The following is a 21,253-nucleotide window of genomic DNA, read 5'->3' as shown; positions in this document are numbered from 1 at the left end:
AAAGTAGTCCTTCTATATTCTCGCGAGAATTTGAGAAGACGATGTAATGGAGGAAACACGTGTGGTGCAACTTACAAATTATTTAATGCGCATCTTTAAAAGTGTCACATAGTTGCAAAGATTAAATCAAAGAGAGTGAGAACGTCACCGGTTGTAGGAAGATTTACTTCGGTAAATATTCTTTTCATAACGTATTTGCTTTTATGTAAAGCTGAAAGCTAACCGACCTTGGCCAATGAAAACCAAAACAAACGCTGAAAGTCGATGGCGACCTAAGGAATATTGAAGTATGCCATATGACAGCATTTTGCAATGTGCATTATGTAAAAGGCGGAGTGTTGATATGGATTTCGTAGTCAGTCTTATGAATTCTTTGCTTTGTCGTCACCTTTGGTATAGATTATATGGTTTTCTTGAAAGTCATGGCGATAACGAGTTGCAGCCCATTACCGCGGAATACAAAGTATACTACTGATGAAATATATTATCACTGACGTAACTCTTAACGTAACACACGTGATTTGTGACCAAAGATATCAATGTTGTGTATAAGAATATTCGACAAAACATAATTTTTAAGGGAATGAGTAGACTTGTTAAGTTTGTTTGCAGACTTTTCTAAAGCCTGGGGTAATGGTAATGTAATGACAGCCAATTTCAGTGTAATGAGCCATTTTTGCAACACAAGTAATGGTAATGTAATGCATTACTTATTGCAAATAAACTGTAATACAGATTACATTTTGTTATACACCTGCATTTTTTCCTATATAAAACTAATATGATTTAGAACCAACATTTTAACTGTTAAATCAACTTTCATACTTGTGGTCTATTGACTGGTCAACAGTTTACGAACTGTTGACTGGGCAACAGTCTGCCTTATTTACAATGGCTATGCAAGTCACTTGTCTTGGTCAGCTGCTTTGTTTACGCAATGGCAAGGTTGAGTGATTTAACTGATGATGAAATACAGAATTTATTAGATGCAATGCTAAGCAGGAATACGAAAAATGTAATGATTAATTATTAATTCTGCGTTATTCGGATATTGGGCATGTTTTCTTTTAAACTAGGTGATACATGTACGCAATTACACTGTCTTGTTAAAGTTCGAAGTCAACAAACCATGTACATCTTGTAAAAACGACCTTTAAAAATTGAAAGTGTATTATATAACAAAACAGTTAAAGACAATGTCATATCCCCGAATATTATTTGAACACAGGTCAATACATTCGAGCATTGATTTGAAATTGTCAACAAATTCTGGCAAAAAGTTATACCAACCTATTAAGCAGTTCAATGGCAAATTCCTCCAAAATGACTCTTAAAAATACAACCAACTTATAGGCGAGTATATACAGTACTGGTCAGTACTGGAAATTGCAGAATTTAAATCAAAGCTAGATATCACATTACAGAATATATTGTATTGCTTACAGAAGTTCCAGAATGCCTAACTTCAGAGGAATTCTAACCTTTGCCCTACCAGCGGTTACTGTTGTGTTTGGCTTCATTTGGTATTTTGGTAGGAAAAAGACTCCAAAACCAAAACTATTACCTAAGGAAGAGACAACAACAGAATTGACAGAAAAAAGTTCTGTGACTGTACCGAGTGGAGCAGAGTTGTTACAAAAAACGAAGGAAGTAGAGTACTTGAATGATTCTTCTGTAAATAAAAAGGAAAAAGATGTGGTGGAAAAAGCAAATGACAAGATTTGTGTTACAGAATCACCAGTGGGCAGGAGGAAAAGGAAGGCTTTCCAGATCACGAGGACTGATGATACTGAGGTATCTGATGGGCCGGACTCGGTGGATGAAGAGATGAATAAAGATGACCAATGCTTACCTGAATTGTCTCAATCTGTCTCAAGCAGTGAACCAACACCCAGTCAAAATGACATCTCAGTAAAGTGGCAGGGTAAAACAAAGAAAATGGAACCTAGTCAGAATGGATCGGGAGAGGTAACAGAATCTGAACTGATTGCTGTAAATGAGAGCATAGTATGTGAAAGTGCATCTCAGTCTTTATTGTATGGAGAGAAAACGTCGCTGATGAATGATGCTTTCATGACATCAGGAATCAGTGAACAAAGTATCCTGGGTGAGAAAGATAAACTGTGCAAAGTTGAAGACATTTCCTTGTCTACCTCTTTAACTGAGCCTCTTCTTGAGTCTACAGTGTTGGACACAACCCAGTCTCAACCCCAGACAGAGGTAGTGGAAGATCTCGTAGACAAGAAGAAGTCTAGTGTCACAGAAAAAGTGCCGTTAGTGAATATGAATGATTCAATGTCCTCAAAATCTCCATCCCCTTTGTCTTCTGTCTCAGAGAATGTGACAAAACAGTCAAAAGACAGTGCAAGTCCCAGGATTAATGCTTCAGTGCAGAAGAGTGCCGCAGATACGAAAAAAACGGAGATAAATTCTCATACTGCTGATAAAACTGACACAGATAAACACAACACAAACAACAAAAAATCCACCACTGAGTCTGATACACACGACAAGGACAACAAAAAATCCACCAGTCCAAAACCCACAAACGGGAAGACTGCCTCGCCTGCAAAGCAGGAAAGTCATCAAAGCGAGCTTTCTAGGAAAGGCAGGGAGGATGCACATCACAAAGTCTCATCCCCAAAAGACCGTCTTCTCAACAGGCAGACACATCCTTCAGGTGGGAGTGACCATGCCTTGGATAATGGCATCCATGGATCTGATTCCAACTCCTCAGGCTGTGATAATGCCAGTGAGGTGAGAGTCCATTTACCATACCACATTGTTTAACCATTCATTTCCAAGATTAGGGTGCGTAACAAGTATTCAAAATTTTCAGAAGTGTAGAGCATGTAGTGAATTGCGAGATTAGTTTATACTAATTAACCTAGTATTCGTAACGGTGATCTTGTTTTACAGGCATCCAATGACAGTGGTAGGGGACCGAGCATGACAGACCTTCCCACTCCCAATACCTCCCCTAATCAGCAGCTGTACCATTGTAACTTTCCAACTGCCATCTGTGGACGACTGATTGGAAAACAAGGGAAAAATATCAACTTCATCAAGGAAAAGACAGGGGCAAATATTACCCTTAGTGCTAATCCCTTCACACCCGAGTTTCAGCTCTGTAGTATAGAAGGTAAAGATTGGTAAACCTATATATCATTTACTTACAGAATGGTTGTATAAATCTCGTATTTGAAGTTTTCTCTGGTATGTAAGGTTTGTTGGTTTTTATGCTTCCCAAACTTTTTTTCGGTGGAGCATATAGTCACACTGTTGGTCCCTCAGACCTCATCTCTCCTAAACCTTTCATCAGAAATTCATCATGATTGATAGCAAATATCCCTTGGGACAGGGACTTTTAGAAAGGGAATGGTCTCAGAACATATAACGAATATAAGGAAAAAGTTCCTTATGTCAACACTTTTGGAACAGGTAGTCAGGTATTGATCATATATCACACAAATAAGTAACAGGCAAATGGCTTTCAGACCCAGATCACTCAAGGTCATTTTGTAAAGGTAAAGGTCACTCAGAACATATACATATACCTTATATAGGGGGGGGGGGGATTCATTTCAACAATATTACAACAGTTATTGATCTTTTGGACCAAGGCAAGTTTGGAAAGGTCAAGGTCACCAAGAACATATACCATGTATGAGGAAAAGGTTCCTTATTTCAACAGTTTTTGAACAGGTGTTGATCATATATCACACAAATTAGTAATTGGAACATATACCTATGTATGAGGAAAAAACCTTCCTTTCAGCAATACATTTCAACAGTTATTGATCATTGTGCAAGTCATTTGTCATATGAAGTTGTTCATTGGTTAGATGCAGTTTGGGGAGCATCAATCAGCTTTACTTCGGGTTTTTTAATATAAGGGCTAACTTAATTCTGATGAGTGCCAAACAATACAGTTGAGCTCAGCTTATGATTTCAGTGATTGGGAAGGCCATGCACACTGCGTCATAGTCCCATTCAGATGAAAATCGGCACATTAGATTATATAATCCATATGCCAAAGTGCACATTCATTATCGATTGTAACTTATTTTTTAATCGCCCGTCTTAAGACGGGACGTATTATGGTATGGCGTTCTGTCTGTCCGTCCGTCTGTTAGCTTTTTCGTGTCCGACCCGTAACTTAAATACTACAAGGCCTAGAATCATCAAACTTTGTCTGTAGATACATCTTGGGTAGAAGGTGTGTCGCACATTAAAACCAGGTCACTGTGACTTTTCATTAAGAAGATATCCGTCTGTCCGTCCGTCTGTTAGCTTTTTCGTGTCCGACCCGTAACTTAAATACTACCAGTGCTTGAGCTGGGCTTCGCCATTTTTGCCAATGGCGAATTTTTTTCAAAAATGGCGAAAAAAAATTGAAAGTGGCGAAAATCCCTTTTTGCAATAAATTGTATTTTAAATCCTTTGTCAGGGACGCATTATCGCCTGCTTGTTTATGCAGTCCAACTCTGTTTATTCAGTCAACGCGTGCGACCGGAAATCTCGCGTCGCTCCAGTGCACACAGAGCTGGTCACAGCCTCAGGTAATTTATGGCTGCAAAAAAGTCGATGATGATGTAATAAAGTACATCGGACAGCTGTTTACCCTGCTGTGGTCTATTGTTTAACATTTAAAGTCTTATTCATTATCGTGTTATCATCTCCACATTAATGTCAATTCTTAACCAGAGAACGAACCGGTAATTAAATTGGCCGTATTATTGTGTATAATGTATATATGAATACATCAATTGTTTGTTTTTGCGGCCAAACTCGTTGATTACAAGATTTTGATGTGTTTGATTTTAGTTCGAATATTTCATAAACAATTATGCGGTCGGTCACCATTGATATGGACATAGCAATTTCTTTGAAGTTCGGTGCGCAACAGTATAAAAATGCTAATCTCATAAGACTATGCACCCCATTCTATTTTGACACTAAACTTGTAGCTTCTGACTCTAGTCAGTCTAAAATTAAAAAAAATAACTATGTTTGGCTTTACAGTCCACCCCACCTGCTCCAACATCTGATTCTGTCCAAATTGCAAAATCTTCCATACAAAAACGGAAATTTAATAGGGAATGGTTGAGATACTACTCTAAATTGGGCTTGATGTTTTCAGACATCTGCATTTCGGGCAATGTACACAATGTTTTCACTGAGGGGTGTAGCATCATGAAGTTTATATTTATATGATTTATTATCTGAATTTTGATTTCCATAATAGAATTTATCAAACAAATCAACTTCTTATTATTTCAGAAAGAAGTGTTTAGGTATGGTAGCTGGATATGATTAAGTAATGTAAATGATTCAAAATGCTAAAATAAGTGTAATGAATAAAATAATATATAATATGATGGAAATAATTGTAAAGCATGTGCTTATTTGTGCCGGGCCGCTCCCCGAAAAAGTGGTGAAAGGGAATTCTGGTCCAGTGGGAGCACTGATTATAGCCTGTTTGTTTATGCAGTCAAAATCAACGCGTGCGACCGGAAATCTCGCGTCGCTCCAGTGCACACAGAGCTGGTCAGAGCCTCAGGTAATTTATGGCTGCAAGAAAGTCGGTGATTATGTAATAAAGTACATCGGACAGCTGTTTACCCTGCTGAGGTCAATTGTTTAACATTTAAAGTCTTATTCATTTTCGTGTTATCATCTCCACATTAATGTCAATTCTTAACCAGAGAACCGACCGGTAATTAAATTGGCCGTATTATTGTGTGTAATGTATATATGAATACATCAATTGTTTGTTTTTGTGGCCAAACTCGTTGATTACAAGATTTTGATTTGATGTGTTTGATTTTAGTTCGAACATTTCATAAACAATGCGGTCGGTCACCATTGATATGGACATAGCAATTTTAATAAATAATTTTCTTTGAAGTTCGGTGTGCAACAGTATAAAAATGCTAATCTCATAAGACTATGCACCCCATTCTATTTTGACACTAAACTTGTAGCTTCTGACCCTAGTCAGTCTAAAATTAAAAACATAACTATGTTTGGCTTTACAGTCAACCCCACCTGCTCAAACATCTGATTCTGTCCAAATTGCAAAATCTTCCATACAAAAACGGAAATTTAATAGGGAATGGTTGAGATACTACTCTAAATTGGGCTTGATGTTTTCAGACATCTGCATTTCGGGCAATGTACACAATGTTTTCACTGAGGGGTGTAGCATCATGAAGTTTATATTTATATGATTTATTATCTGAATTTTGATTTCCATAATAGAATTTATCAAGCAAAAAAACTTCTTATTATTTCAGAAAGAAGTGTTTAGGTATGGTAGCTGGATATGATTAAGTAATGTAACTGATTCAAAATGCTAAAATAAGTGTAATGAATAAAATAATATATAATATGATGGAAATAATTGTAAAGCATGCGATTATTTGTGCCGGGCCGCTCCCCGAAAAAGTGGCGAAAGGGAATTCTGGTCCAGTGGGAGCACTGAATACTACAAGGCCTAGAATCATCAAACTTTGTCTGTAGATACATCTTGGGTAGAAGGTGTGTCGCACATTAAAACCAGGTCACTGTGACTTTTCATTAAGAAGATATGGCCATATATGGCAAAAACTTGTCCGGCTCATAACTTGAAAACTATTAGACCTAGAATCACCAAAATTGGTCAACTAATGCATCTTAGGTAGAAGGTGTGTCGCATCCTACTTTAAGGTCACTGTGACATTTAATTAAGGTGATATTAAAAAAAATGTTTTAATGGGTACAATCTATACTGTTAACAATATGTGATGGGCGTATCATGTGCCGTGGCGGTGCACTTTATTTCTCTAGAAGTTAATTGAGTACGACTTACTTATTTATTTTTTTGTACTTTTGTTTTTAATTCCAATGTATTCTGGTACACCAAATCTCATTGGTTGAAGCAATATAAATCAAAATAGATAACCAATAAAGTCTTTCCTCTTGCACCTCGCGCTCGTCTTCATATGTTTACTTTAGTGTTTAAGCTTCGGAAAGCCAAGGACATATAGAAACAACAGAAAGTGAAAAAACAAACGATGAAAATAACAACAATGAGAGACCGTTGTTAGATAGATACCAATGCCAATAGAAGCAATGATAGCGTTGAGAAGGGGGAAAATGAAACTATGGAGAAACATTTTCAAGGGCAGTGGAAAAGATCATGGTCATGGTTCAGAGTTTCATTTTTAAAAAAGTTTTTACTTATTTGGACAAATTAAAACAGGATCTTTACCTGTGTAAACAAATTAAAACTTGATTTCTCCCTTAGGGTATATAGTTTCAGTTTCCCCCAGTATTTTACTATTTGATATGTATTGTGCCATTGTGAAAAATGAATTGACATCTTAACCAATACTTCATACTGTTCAGGATTGCCATGCCTTATTTTGAAGAGAGAAACATTTTTTTGTGAAATTTGTAATCATTTTGATTTAATTGTTTTAGGAACACAAAGGCAGATAGAGGCGGCAGTTAGACAGATTGGGCGGAAATTTCCTGATGTGGACCTGAGCCCTGTAAACATTCCGTCTAGCGATACCCCCCAATCAGCTGTTTTGATGCCTGATATTATGCAGGTAATGCCAGGCATCTCTCAGGTAAATGTTGTTTCATGTCTTTTTCCTGTCATGCTTTATCCAGGTGCTCGGAGCATGTATATCCTGTCCTAACAAGTAAGAATGAGGTGTTTTTTTTGTGTAAGTTAATTAGTTAATTTTGACTGAAAGATACAGATTGTAATTTAAATTTTCGAAAATGATTTGGGCCTTATTCTTTACTTGTTGTCTTTGGTAAATTGTGGGGAAGGGGCTTATACATGTATCATGATTGCATGTTTAGACTTGTACCCTGTTTTGTATCTTTAAGGAAATTATTTTGTTACCTTATATTACATTAATTTACTGATTTTTTGTACTTGAATGTCTTCTATTTAGGAATAGTCCATCTTCATGATTTTTTAGGTCACCTGAATCATTCAGGTGACCTATTGCTATCTGTTTTTGTCCTTCGTCGTGCGTTAACATTTGAACATTTTCAGCTTCTTCTCTGAAACCCCTGAACCAATTTCAACCAATTTTGGCATATAGCATCTGTGGGTGGAGGGGAACAAAAATTGTGAAATTCGTGGTCCCTGCCCCCCTGGGGCCTGAGGGATGGGGCAAAAACCATCAAAATGAGTGTAATTTTAAAAAATCTTCTTCTTTACTCCTGGACATCAAGAAGCCAAACTGTGGGCATAATTATAATGAGCGTTGAGCCCTCTACCAAAATTGTGAAATTCATGGCCCCTGGGGCAGGGGTTCTTGTAATAGGGTGGGGCTCTATTGGTCATATAGTGAAAATGTAGAAATTCTTTGAAAATCTTCTTATATTGGTTTTATCTAAGGAGTAAATAACCCTTTTCTTTATGATGTCTCAGACCTAGGTTTTTTAAAAAGGATTATTGATTGAACATAAAAATGACACATGTACTTCATGACCACATAGCTATTCAATGTTTCTTCCATCCAAAAGTAAAATTCTTATATTTAAACACCAACCTAATTCAAACATTGGAAGGTTGTTACATGATACTCAGGTGACCTATAAGGCCCCTGGGCCTCTTGTTTTCAAACTCACTGTGACTAAAGCTCACTGACTAATGGTAGTTACTCTTAGTATTTTAATGTAGAAGGAACTTTTCACAATGTCCATTTTAATTTCATTTTCACAAAATGAATAATCAAGGCACAGGAATACAGTTTGGATGTCCGTATGTGCTCTATATAAAAATAATGTAAAAGATAATCATTAGAATGAATCTTTTAAATAAAGACAAAAGTATGTTACTTAGTGTTCAGAAAGTGTTGTTAAGTTTAATTTTGTACCAACAAATACCCATATTAAGTTAGATTATATATGAATGTAATTTCTTTAGCTAAATTTAAATAAAAAAAAGTCCTTTGAAGACTTTTTTAAACCAACATCTAAATCTAACTTGTACTGAATAGCATTAAAATTGCAGTATATATATTATATATCGGCTGATGACTTGTAATAGATTGCATAAAAGTCATGATATATATCATCGGCTGATAAGGCCAATTCAACTTAATTGATAGATTATCATCCCCGCCCGCCCCTCAAAAATTGGCCCACCCCGAATTTTGTTATTTTGCGAAACTTGCGATTTCCAGAAAATTTTCATGTCCGACTCTGTTATTTACACTTCTTGTTTACATTTCTGATATAGCAATGTGAAAACCCACATAGAGAAAATAGATCTATTTGGTTTTCTTAATTTCTCGCGTTCTTACAGTCGTAAATTTTGAAGAAGTTAGGTATATTTCTGTTTGAAATTAAAGTTTAACCTGGATTCGTCTGTGAAAATAGCATAGATTGATATCCATCTGGCATTAAATGATGCGCTTCTGTTGAGAAAAAAAAACTCTGTTGTCTTTAATATTTTTCTCCGAAAATAAAAATTAAAAAATAAAATCCTCCCACCCGCCCCATACTTTTTGGTGACCCAGGATGATAATCTACTAATTAAGTTGAATTGACCTAACTTATACTGTATAACATTGAAGTCGTGATATCATATATCGGCTGATTTTCCTCCTTAGATCCCCAGTGTTGTGATTTTGGGAATGGTAAGTCTTTATTAGAGGTATCCAACCTGTATTCAGTGTGCACAGTCACTTTTATAACCCTGTTGTCTAACATAGATATAAAGTAGATCAGTTGATCACTAAACAGGATTGCAGTGGAAATTTTAATTTAAAGTTTCTTGACATTAGAGCTAGAAAAATTCCACATGGATTAGAATTAAGTTATTTTTCAGGTTGTCTCCCATTATGTAGCTTTTCTACTTACAAATGGATATGATTGTTCTTGATAATTTCTGTTGTGCTAAAATATCATTTTGTGGAAAACTTAATTATCAGTAAGGTTAAAAAGTTCTATGTATCGGTATTTGAAAGTGTCAAGTATTGCTATTTGTTTTACTGTATAGTGTTCTTTAATGCTGACAGTACTTTATGTTAACCTTGTGTGTGAATGAAGTCCCAGTTTCTAACTGCATCTGTTCTCTGGTTGATTTCAGTTGAACCTCCCTGAGGGGGTGTCAGTGGATGTGGTGGTTTCCAGTATTGTGGATGCGGGCCATATCTTCATCCAGCAGCCCACCCATCCATCTTTCCCCTCCCTGGAGCGCCTTAATCAGTTCATGATTGCTTGCTACATGCAGGATGGTCTGGTGCCTCAGCTACCACGCCCCCTGGAAGGTAAATTATCTGGTCAGGGGAAAATTTATTGAAAAGATCTACAGTGGGGCTTCAGTGATCTGGATTCCATTAATCCGGACGCAGCACGTTGCAAATTTTGACAATTTGATGGCAGACATTTGAAAGAATTTATAAGGTATAATTTGAGGCAAAATTCTAAATGTAGGGTGAATTTTAATTACATGTAATAGCATTCAATGTTTGGCACCTAAATGTGTGTGCAATTTGCACAAAATTAGCAATTGCACACTTCCAGCTTTGAGAAGTTACTCTGTACGAGGCAGAAACATATATTGATGAGAATTATTGATATTGGTTGAGAGTTTGTATCGTGTTTCATATTCTGTATATATGATTGTAGTTGGTGTGATATGTGCAGCTCCGATGCTTAATGGTTGGTACAGAGCTCAGATCTCTGCTGTTGGTGAAGAGTCGGATGAATGTGATATTAAATATGTGGATTATGGAGGATTCTCACGAGTCCAAGGAAACACACTCCGTCAAATCAGGTATCCCTCTAAAGAAGATTTTGTTAACTAGTCTGCCCAATTTGCTATGCAAAACTTCGATACTTGGAAATACTTTCAGGGAGATTATGTTATTCCCATGGGTTCATAGTGATCCAGCTATAGAATAAAGAAGTCAAACTCAAGCTATGAGATAAACTTTAGATATCATATGAAATCTATGGGTGACTGGGATTTTGTTTGTTATTTGAGGGATCCAAAGAAAGTGAGAAGTGAAATGATTAGCTAACCTGAGCTGTAGGTTCCTGATCTACGTTTTTCCATTGTCTGTTATGAGTGTTAATTCCCCACATTCCTCTGAAGAACCACTTGAGCAATATCGTTCAAACATGGTACGAGGCATATTTGGGTTAAAAGGATTTGAATTTCTTCAAATGAAGGATCATGTTTGCTTCAAAGAGGAAAGAATTGAAAAGAAAGTTGTTTACAGCGAATTACAAAAGACCGGTTGAGTTTTCAATTGCCTACTGGATTGATCAACAGACTTTACAATTTGGTCAGCCAAGTATCACATTTGGTCTGAATTTAGGTCACAAAGTTACTCAGGTATATCAAAGAATTGACAACTTTTTTTCTCAATGTGAGTGACAACCCCATAAATAAGATAATTTAACACTTCAGTTTTACTGATTATTTCAGGAAAAAGAATTTCTCTAATTGTATAAGTTAATACTTTCTTTGTTAAAATATCTCTCCATCTTATTTTTTTCATGGTTATAAGCTGAATAGGTGTTGTAAAATTCCCAAAGGTAGATGTGCACTAACCAACCCTAAAAACTATAAATAGAATAGAAAGACTGAACTTAAATGGTTAGCTATAAAACAAGAATTCTATTGGTCAGAAACAGGAACAATAGAAGAGTTTTCTGGAAGTTTTCTTTGTGTGATATGAATGGAATGACCTCAAATATAGATTGACAAACAGATGAATGGTACATGTACATGTGGACACTTTGTGAGATGTCTAATGAATTTTTTTTAAAAGTGAAATTGATAAGAGTTTAGTAAAGTTCAATTTAATCAATAAAAAAATTGTATTTGAGAGAGAGAGAGAGAGAGAGAGAGAGAGAGAGAGAGAGAATGCACCCTTTTCTTTACTTAAAAGTAATCAAAAGTATTTTTGAAAGAAAAATATAATCAAATTTGATTTTATTCCAAATTTATTGATATAAAAACACATGAAATAATGTTTGAAATGAATGAGAGAGAGAGAGAGAGAGAGAGAGAGAGCACCTTTAATTAAACATGTTAAAGTAATCAAATGAATACCTGAGAGAGAAATATATTCAATATGATTTAATTGATGTTCACTTTGAAAAAAAAATCCTTGGGATATAGCTGCAAAAGACACTGAAATCAACTCAGATTTACCTGTAAAAACAATTTACGCTTGAGTAACTTTGTGACCTAAATTCAGACCAAATGTGATTCTTGGCTGACCAAATTGTAAAGTTTATTGATCAATCCAGCAGGCAACTGAAAACTCAACCGGTCTTTTGTAATTCGCTGTAAAAATTCTTCTTAAAAGGCACCATACTAGAAATGCCAACAGTTGCTTGAAAGCTTCCTAATAGAATAAAAATTCATTCTACAGTCAACATAAAAAGAAAGATAACTCATACTACAGCCAAGTAAAAAAAATTAATTTAAAAATGATGCCTGCCTCATAAAAATTTCAAATTTTTGACCCTAGAAACTATTTTAAAAAAAATTTTGCCCAACCCTTCTCAATTTTAGATAAAAAAGTTGCCACATTTTTGAACTTGGATTTCAATGGGAAGGCGGGGGTGTACAAGCATTTCTTGTGAAAAATAAAGTTTTCAAACTTCTTATACTGTCTGTTAGAGAAATAAGATGAACTGTCTGTAAGAGAAATAAGATGACTCGGAGAGGGGATGGTATTTGCCATCACAATGATAATGATATTTCACTAGTATTCCTTGTTCCTGATAGATGTAACATGTACTGTTAAAAGATTCTTTGCACTGTATTCCTTGTTTCATTGAAACAGGAGTGATTTTATGACACTGCCTTTCCAAGCTTGTGAATGTTATATGGCCAATATTACACCCCTTCAAGGTATGTCCAGAATACTTTTATAGTTTTTGAAGAGATTTTAATTGATGACTTCACACAAAAATTCATTGCATCATAGGAGAAATTTGATTGCTTGCAAGGTACTTTGTCAGTCCTTTATTCTTGGTAAGAGTAATCAAGTTTCACATCTATTTAAGGCAAAAAATTGGCAAAATGTTACCTTGCCAGATATTGGTATGTGAGGAATATTGTATTTTAGATGAGGATTACTTCAGTGCTGAGGCCGCTGCCATTTTAGAGGAATTAACCCAGGGCAAGATGTTACAGGCCCAAGTAGTAGGACGAAGTGAAGAGGGCATTCCCTATGTTCATATCTACCAGATTAATGGTGAAAAGGTAATGTCACACTACGTACTGTTGTGTTGTTGTTCACCGTTATGAATTGCTTCATAGAAAATAGCATGTTTAAAATGAAATGAGTTGTGCCAAACACTAGAAACTATTTAATTGTGTTCAGAATGAACTTGTAAATTGAAAAAGTTTGCTTTAAACAAAACTTTTACTAGTATATTTAACCCATGTAAACAAAAACATGGCACGAGCCTTGTTTACATAACAAAGAACTGTGAGCTCTGTATCTCCTGTGTACCAGGGTTGGCAAAAAAGTGGTCAATATGAGTAATGACCAGGCCGGTGGTCAATACTGGTTAAAACTGGTCAGTTGAAGATTATTTGGTCATTATAGTCTGTTATTTATTTCAAATGTTTAAGTGACCATTATGGTAAATACTGTAATTCATAACATGCACTATCAGTTTATAATATATATACTTATAGGAAAAATAGGACACTAGTTGTGAACAAAGCTCAAAATCACCTTTAATTGCAAGAGACAGATTGAATTTTCCAATAGGCAGTAAACATCTCTTAAAGCAAGTCCTACATAGTCCGGTCCTTTCATATTTGATTTGATGAGTTTTATAGATGAAAAATATTCAAACTCGGCATCGTCAATGACCACTAATAGGAAAAGATAACTCCTGCAATGACACCAACTTCCGGCTTTCGGAAACTCATTTCTATTGGAAGTTAAAAATGTAGGTTTAGGAACATTCTTACCAAAATAACAGGCGTTTACAAAAATGTACTAGTACAACATAAACCTGGAGTCACATTGTAATGAGTTCTTTTTGGATTTTGTCAGATTGAGCAAAGACTAACGATAAGTTGTAGAATAAACAATAACAAATTTATTAATCAAATAAATAAATAATAATATAAAAAAAAAATGCACTCACTCCTTTCACTCTTAACACAAATTTAAATGAATAAGCAATTGACAATATAGATATCTGATACATTGTAAACAGTTCTTTTGAAAAATCCGATAGTACGTATCAGATGTAAAGCGAATGTACAGGTATTAACTTTTCAAGTTAAAACAATATTCAAAAGTAGTATAATTTAGAAAAAGTTCCAAATATTCAATTCTCCTTTTCTGTAATATAATATTCTTTGGTTTTGTTTCCAAATTTCGAGTTACCTTAACTTTATAATGTAACTAATCTGCACTCTGAAGACACTGTTCCAGTTTCCCGCCAACTTGCGATAAGCACGCCCAGAACGGAAAACAATCCACCATCATGCAAGCCTTGCACGAGCTATCGTCAACTCCTGACAAAACACCAGGGTTCCAATGCCTCCCAAGTCTCGGGTTATTCTCAACAGAGCTACACCACGCCCTTCCATATTGTAGTACAATATCCGCATGGACCTCCATATTTCCGAATCCCGCAACTCTCTGCCTGCCTTCAGGTTGAAACTGGTTTTGTTAAACACCCATGTACGCACTGAAATAATTTCATAAAAACTACCAACTTGCAACCAAACAAGAAACCAAGAACTTACAAATAACAAGACCGTAATAGACTAATTATTAATACTCACGAACTATCAGAATACAAACAAAACACGCTTACTGGCTAGGAAAAAGATGTGCCCTCCAAACAAACTCCTATTTCAGTAGTTATATTTCTTCAAATGTCCTACATAAAATATGACAGGAAAATAACCATCCCCTGAACTTCTAGGACCTGTCAACGTGGCACCCAGCTGATGTCGTTATCGTGCCCTATCTAACTTACAGCCAGCCAAACCGGTCTCTTTTATACTAGCAACTAAAAATAACTCACACACGACTCACTCTTATGATATTACCCATTCGCATCAAAATCAAACAAATGAAAAATACAAAATGCTAAATAAAACTGAATCAACTTCATTACACACATGTTCTATAAAATCATAGATCTAGGGTCCAAATCTTGTGTATCAGCGGCTGTTGTAAAATTTAATTATATTAAAGGCAAGTTGTAAAGTTATTTTAAAGCATAAATTTCCTACTGCTGCAATTTATTTTGGTTTCACTGCCAGGCAAGTTGTTTGGCCATGAAATCAAACAACTTTTTGTCCCATGATTCATTACACCATTATCTGTCTTTCTTTTGGAAGTTTTCTTCCGTTTGTTAGAGGCCAATTTAACATAAACTTTTTTAACATTTAGTATTAAAGTCTTTCAGCAAAGTATAAGAAGTTTATCATATTAAAAGAATCCAATGTGTGGTGTATAGAGATTCCATAAGACAATTAATATTTGTTTTGCCAGGTTACTTTTGTGAACCGAGAATTGGTCAACAGAGGAGTAACAAGGTGGATTGAAGTTTTATCCTGAAATCCTGCGATCGGTCTCACCACAGCTTGCCGAGATCAAACCAGCTGAAGCTTCTCCTGTTGCATTTCCCAGAATTCCCCTGAACTCGTGAACACTTGGAACAGCTTTTTTTCAACGTTGTGTTTTTTGGGCTCTCTTTTTTCGTAGATATTTGGGAAACACATTGAGATAAGAATTATTTTATGGCTTGGCAGAATGGTGGATTTCTCTTGAAGGTGAAGCGGATAGGATACGGAATTGTTGTGTTGGTTGATGAGTCATTTGTGTGTGTTTTGATTGTAGAATATACAGAAACAGCCAATATTACCTTGAGCGGAGTACATATCACAAAATTATTTGAGCTTGATCATGGCCTGGGTTTATGGATGACAAATCTAATTTAAATTTTTGAGCATTGTGCAGAAGCCTGCTCAAAGATTTTAATTGTTTTTATTCAGTGCAGGTGCAAATTATTTTATTTGTATTCAAAATAGGTGCATGTATTTTCTGCTATTTCTTTTTATGGATTGAGAATGGATGAAAATAAACGAAATTTCAAACTGATGGACTGGTATTTCCCCTTCTAAGTTTTCGTTTTCTAAAGAAAAACCTGGCACTATTTTGTTGCACTCGGCGATTTTTTTCAGTTACATTAATTTGCTTAAAGGTTTGGAAACTTACTGAGAGGTTTCAAATATTTGAGGGAGAGTTAAACAAATCAGCATACATGTATGTTTGTGGTTGAATTTTTTGTGATGGAATATATTGATTGCAAAATTTCACAAAGCATACAGTGGCTACCCTCTGGTTATGTACACTTATATTATTCGCAGACAAAAATGTGGTTGTGATGCAACTTGCAGTGTATACCTTACATTTTTTCTGTAATAACTTGAATGTTTATATCAAATGAAATATAGATACATGTAGATATAGTTCATCAGAAATATTTTTTTATATATTAGTAACTCTAGTTTATCAAAAATATATTTTTTTTTATCTTCAGTAACTCATGGTTAGTACTAGTGATGTACCGATTATCGCCGACTTTCGATTGTCATTCGCCAAAACTGAAACAATATGCATAATCGTTTGTCAATTTGAAAATTGGAAACTACCAACATCGATTATTTTTTTTTAATAATACGCATATTCCTGCCGCGACTAAACTAAAATCAAAATTGGCTGACAAAGCTGAATCATCTGATCCAATAAGATTGAATATTGTTTTAACGTCCCTCTTGAGAATCTTTCACTTGTATGGAGACATCGCCATTGCCGGTGAAGAGCTGCAAAATTTAGGCCTATGCTCGGCGCTTTATCTTTGAGTAGAGAGGAATCTTTATTGTGCCACACCTGCTGTGACACAGGGCCTTGGATTTTGCCTCTTACAACAATCAATGAGTAATGAGGCTCTATTCTAACCTGGGATCCCATAAGAACAACAACAAAAGTCGAGAGATCTATCCCTATCCTGGGAAAACAAACTCGAAAGTATGGGATTATTAACTTCAAATTTCTAATGATTTTAGACGTCTCCATATGAGTGAAAAATTCTCAAGAGAATGGTTGAAAAATGGCTTTAAATGAGCTGGAAAGAATTATGCTGAGCTGTACAATCTCTAACTAATGCCAACCAATTTCTGTGATTTATAGTGCAAAGTATACTTTACAATGGACCTTGCAAAATTTGATGCCAAAGACATTGTTTTCTTTTGATTTCTATTATAATAGTTGATCTATGTAACACTGGAATGCAATTTATATATTGAAGATTATCTGAATAGTTTGAATCAAAACATCTTGCATGGATATAAACATTTTCTGTTTTATTCTACAGTAGATTGGAACAGAATTTTATCAACCTTCTCTTAAACTCTGTCACAGTAACCTCTTAATTTATGTAACTGATTGAAATCATGAAAGGCAACTCCATCAAGTTTGAGTGAAATTAAGGAAATAATTAGGTTTGTCATCCTTAAACTTTAGGACTTAGTATCTCTGATCCTGTGATCCTTTCTGTGGCATATAAAGGCTGGATGTTGTATACCAGGTTGCCCCTATTCATTGCATAGTTTTTAAGGGGAAAAAATCCAAGTTCTAAATATTTTTTCTTTAATTACTGGAGTTGACAATCTACAAGTATTATAATGTGTGCACTTTATGATTTGCTTAAGCTTATACTGTGCTGAATCGAAATTCGGAAAGGATGCATAGAACAGATGTACTGGTATATTTTGTTCAAACTTTCAGGTATGTTTTATTGAAAACAATCCATTTATATTTATGTACATATTATATTATTTTTTTTCTTTCAATTATATTTTATATGTGTATTTTATATCTAACAAAAAAAAAGGTTGTGTTGCATTAAATGAAAATGTAGCCCAATTCAATTAAGGTAGCTCCATCCTCATGTGACTTATCAATATTAATGGTTAAAAGTGGAAAAACTTTATTAATTTCCACTCAATATAGTTTAATTTAATTAATGACCAAAGAAAATGTATATGTTGCCACCTTTTTAAAGATGTTAGACATACTAAAACAGAAGTATACATCAACATCAGAAAATCACACATTTTCGTTAAACAGAATAATAAGAGTAGAGAAAAACTTGTTGAAATGACAAAATTTAAATATTAAGTTTTTTAAAAAAAACCTGCTAATTCATAAATATGTATAGATTAATTGTGGATATTAGGGAAACCAATGTGTAATAGACATCCAGTAGAGGAAATTCCAGCATAGGAGTTATTGCCCTTGACAAAAAATTTTAAATCATAAATAATTGATTATCTATAAAAATATGAACTTTTTCAGTATCAATAGTCTACCAGAATTTTTATTATACCCAGTGAATAAAATTTCTCAGAAAGATATATTTCTATCATGCACAAAGTTTAATTTATTAAGATTTTTGCAAAAACCTATGACATCACACGAGGATCGATCAACCTTAAAAGTAACTTTTTGTCTGACAAGTAACTTTTTTTTATGGATTTGATCTGTTCTTTTCTTAGTTTGAAATGTACACCAATAGAACAAGGAGTTTTGCCATAATAAGTTGGTTGTTTTGAACAAGGTTTTCAAATTCTGAGTTTTTTGTTTTCATTTTTACTTACTTTTTTTCCCTATGAGTTATAATGAAAGAATGCAGCTGCCAGTTTACATTGTTTTGTTTCTTCAGTCCATATTATGAATGGTGCAAGCACATAATCATTTATGTAAACTGTATATTATTTATTGGAACACTGCCTTTTGGTCTCATGAGATATCCATTGTATTGTGTAGTATTGGTCTGTGTAATATGTAACAAGTTACAAAGGGATTGTTCGGGGATTGATAAAATTCATTATTACAGATTGGTTCTCATTCCAAGGACCAAACCCATTTGATGAAAATTTCAGTTTGATTACCCACAAACCTGTATATTATCAAAACAAAATTGTTGGTTTTTTTTTTTTCTTCTTCAAAGAAATGAAAAATTTTGCATCGTGTTTAAAACTACTTTCGTGTTAGTATCCTGAAAGTGACTGCTTTGTGCAGGAAAAATAGAAATCAAAAGCTGCTAAATTATGAATGACTGTTCATAATTATTTTTGTCACGGTATTGGATTGCTATTCAGGGTTTTTGGACTTTAAAAAAAATTATAAGCATTCTATGCCATAACAAAAAAGGCAACAAATATAAAGTTTGTTCCCTTTGAGCAATCAAATGTATACTATATAATAGTAGTATGAGGTTAGCACATTAACTAGTAGGACACAGATTTAGATTTTTGGGATTATTTATGTTTGTATGGTCAGCTGTCAGTTGTTGCACAACAAGAAGTTATAATTTTAGACTTGAGAATCGTCTGACTGTGTGTGATAGTACTTAATTGTGTAAATGAACATGTGAAGCATGACATTTTGTGAAAATCAAATGTTGTTTGTTGGTTAAACCACTTATAGATGTGACATATATATTCATATTCCAGATGGTGTGTCTGTCTGTTTGTCCTTTGTTGTCAACTGGCATGATAGTGCTATTCTATTTCTAGATCAGGTTGAATTTGTTTATCCCACTTCCATCGTTTATTTTGTTTATTGCCATGCTACAAAATTGTGACATAATAAAAACATTTTCATGTAATTTTACTGCATTCTTTATAATTTATGGATGTTCATATTGAGTCGGACAACAGTCAATGAATGACTTCTGGTAAGATACAAGTTATAAAGCCAGAAGCAAGTGATTATTTATGCCCCTGCAAACAAAGTTATGGGGAGTCGATTGGAATCAGTCTGTCTGTCTGTAGACATGATTTGTCCATGCATGTTCTAAGAAACTAGTGCATAGATTTTACTGAAAATTTGTATACTCATTACTCACCATATGAAGATGTGCGCCTGGTATTTTCATATTGATTGGACAATTTTTCTTCAATTTACAGGTTTTGTTTTTACTTGTGTAAACTAAAAAGATTATATCTTAAAAATTCATGAAGAGATTTGATTTAAACATTGTAAATACATTGTTCTTAATCCGAAAACGTCAGAATTAAAATAAAAAATTGGATAGGGCTACATTATTGCAGCTAGTATTAACTGATTATGAGAAAATTGATACACATCTCGCTTGCACTTTTAGTTTTGCTAATGCAACAATTAAGTCGATGGCTGATAATTCAATTTTATAATCATAAAAATCAATCAATATTTTAGTAAAACAATTCATAAATGACTGAATAACATTTATCATTCAGTATAGATCTTACGGAAGCCAATAGGTGCCAGGGTATAGAATTAATATTTATTTAACTGGCGGCAGCCAGTTATTTATGTAGCGGCCGCCACTTAATTTATCTGGCGGCCGCCAGTTAAATAAAATATTAATTCTATACCCTGGCACCTATTGGCTTCCGTAAGATCTAAACCAGTCGTATGCATTCCGGGATCATTACACAGGTAAACATGGCGATGCACAGCCATTGAACTGATATAATCCGTAAACATCAACTAAATACTTTAAATATTTTTTCTAAATAGATTTAGAATATTCCTACCATCTCACCTTTTTCGTCAGAAAAGAACATAGTAGGTCGTTTCGGAAACTGTCATGACGTCACTGACTTGATTCGTAGCTATATACACAGGTGCTTGTGGACAGGACTTCCGGTACCCCCCTTCTTGTATTTTTAAATGTTCAATTCCCTGGGTATTTCGGACGTATTTTTGATAAATTATGTAACTTCAGAGTTTATATATTATATATGTTCATATATTATGATCGGTGATATGACATTTTTAAAAACGGTTTCTATGCGAGATTTGTGTATTCCATTGAAATATATAAACTCTGAAGTTACATAATTTATCAAAAATACGTCCGAAATACCCAAGGAATTGAACATTTAAAAATACAAGAAGGGGGGTACCGGAAGTCCTGTCCACAAGCACCTGTGGGCTGTGGTAAAATAGAAACAAGTTTTTTGTTTTCGAGTATGTTGCAGGATAACCTGTTACACCCTAAATCGTCGCCCCATCCCAAATCCCTCCTTGGTCTCGAAATGTTGTTTGATATATAAAAGCCTCGGCATTTATGTTTTCAAAACAAAATTTCGAGACCAAGAAGTTTATCTTGCAACATACACTAAAACGCAATCATTATTTCTTAATTAGAATATTTAAAGTATTAGAAAGTTATG

General features: G+C 34.6%; 1 protein-coding gene across 5 annotated transcripts; it reads left to right on the top strand.

Moving 5' to 3' along the window:
• The first annotated feature begins 11 nt into the window (after positions 1–11).
• Positions 12–19,698, top strand: LOC125663623 (A-kinase anchor protein 1, mitochondrial-like). 5 transcript variants are annotated; one of them, XR_007365610.2, is made up of 10 exons: positions 12–171; positions 1,446–2,757; positions 2,920–3,142; positions 7,468–7,619; positions 10,106–10,286; positions 10,648–10,795; positions 12,825–12,892; positions 13,110–13,246; positions 14,442–14,665; positions 15,516–15,653. XR_007365610.2 is itself a non-coding variant. In XM_048895917.2 (9 exons), exons 2-9 carry the CDS (start codon positions 1,456–1,458, stop codon positions 15,579–15,581), a joined length of 2,256 nt encoding a protein of 751 aa, XP_048751874.2. In that variant the 5' UTR covers positions 12–171; positions 1,446–1,455; the 3' UTR covers positions 15,582–19,698. The 5 variants fall into 5 exon arrangements, 3 of the variants coding, with proteins under 3 accessions (XP_048751874.2, XP_048751871.2, XP_048751873.2); XR_007365609.2 differs by having other exon boundaries at positions 14,430–14,665; XM_048895917.2 differs by lacking the exon at positions 14,442–14,665 and having other exon boundaries at positions 7,468–7,598; positions 15,516–19,698.
• Positions 19,699–21,253: the final 1,555 nt, after the last annotated feature.

This window comes from Ostrea edulis, chromosome 1 (assembly GCF_947568905.1).
Source record: "Ostrea edulis chromosome 1, xbOstEdul1.1, whole genome shotgun sequence".
Taxonomy (NCBI): Eukaryota; Metazoa; Mollusca; class Bivalvia; order Ostreida; family Ostreidae; genus Ostrea; species Ostrea edulis.
Note: the sequence above shows the minus strand (reverse complement) of the source record. Positions and strands in the feature narration are given on the sequence as shown.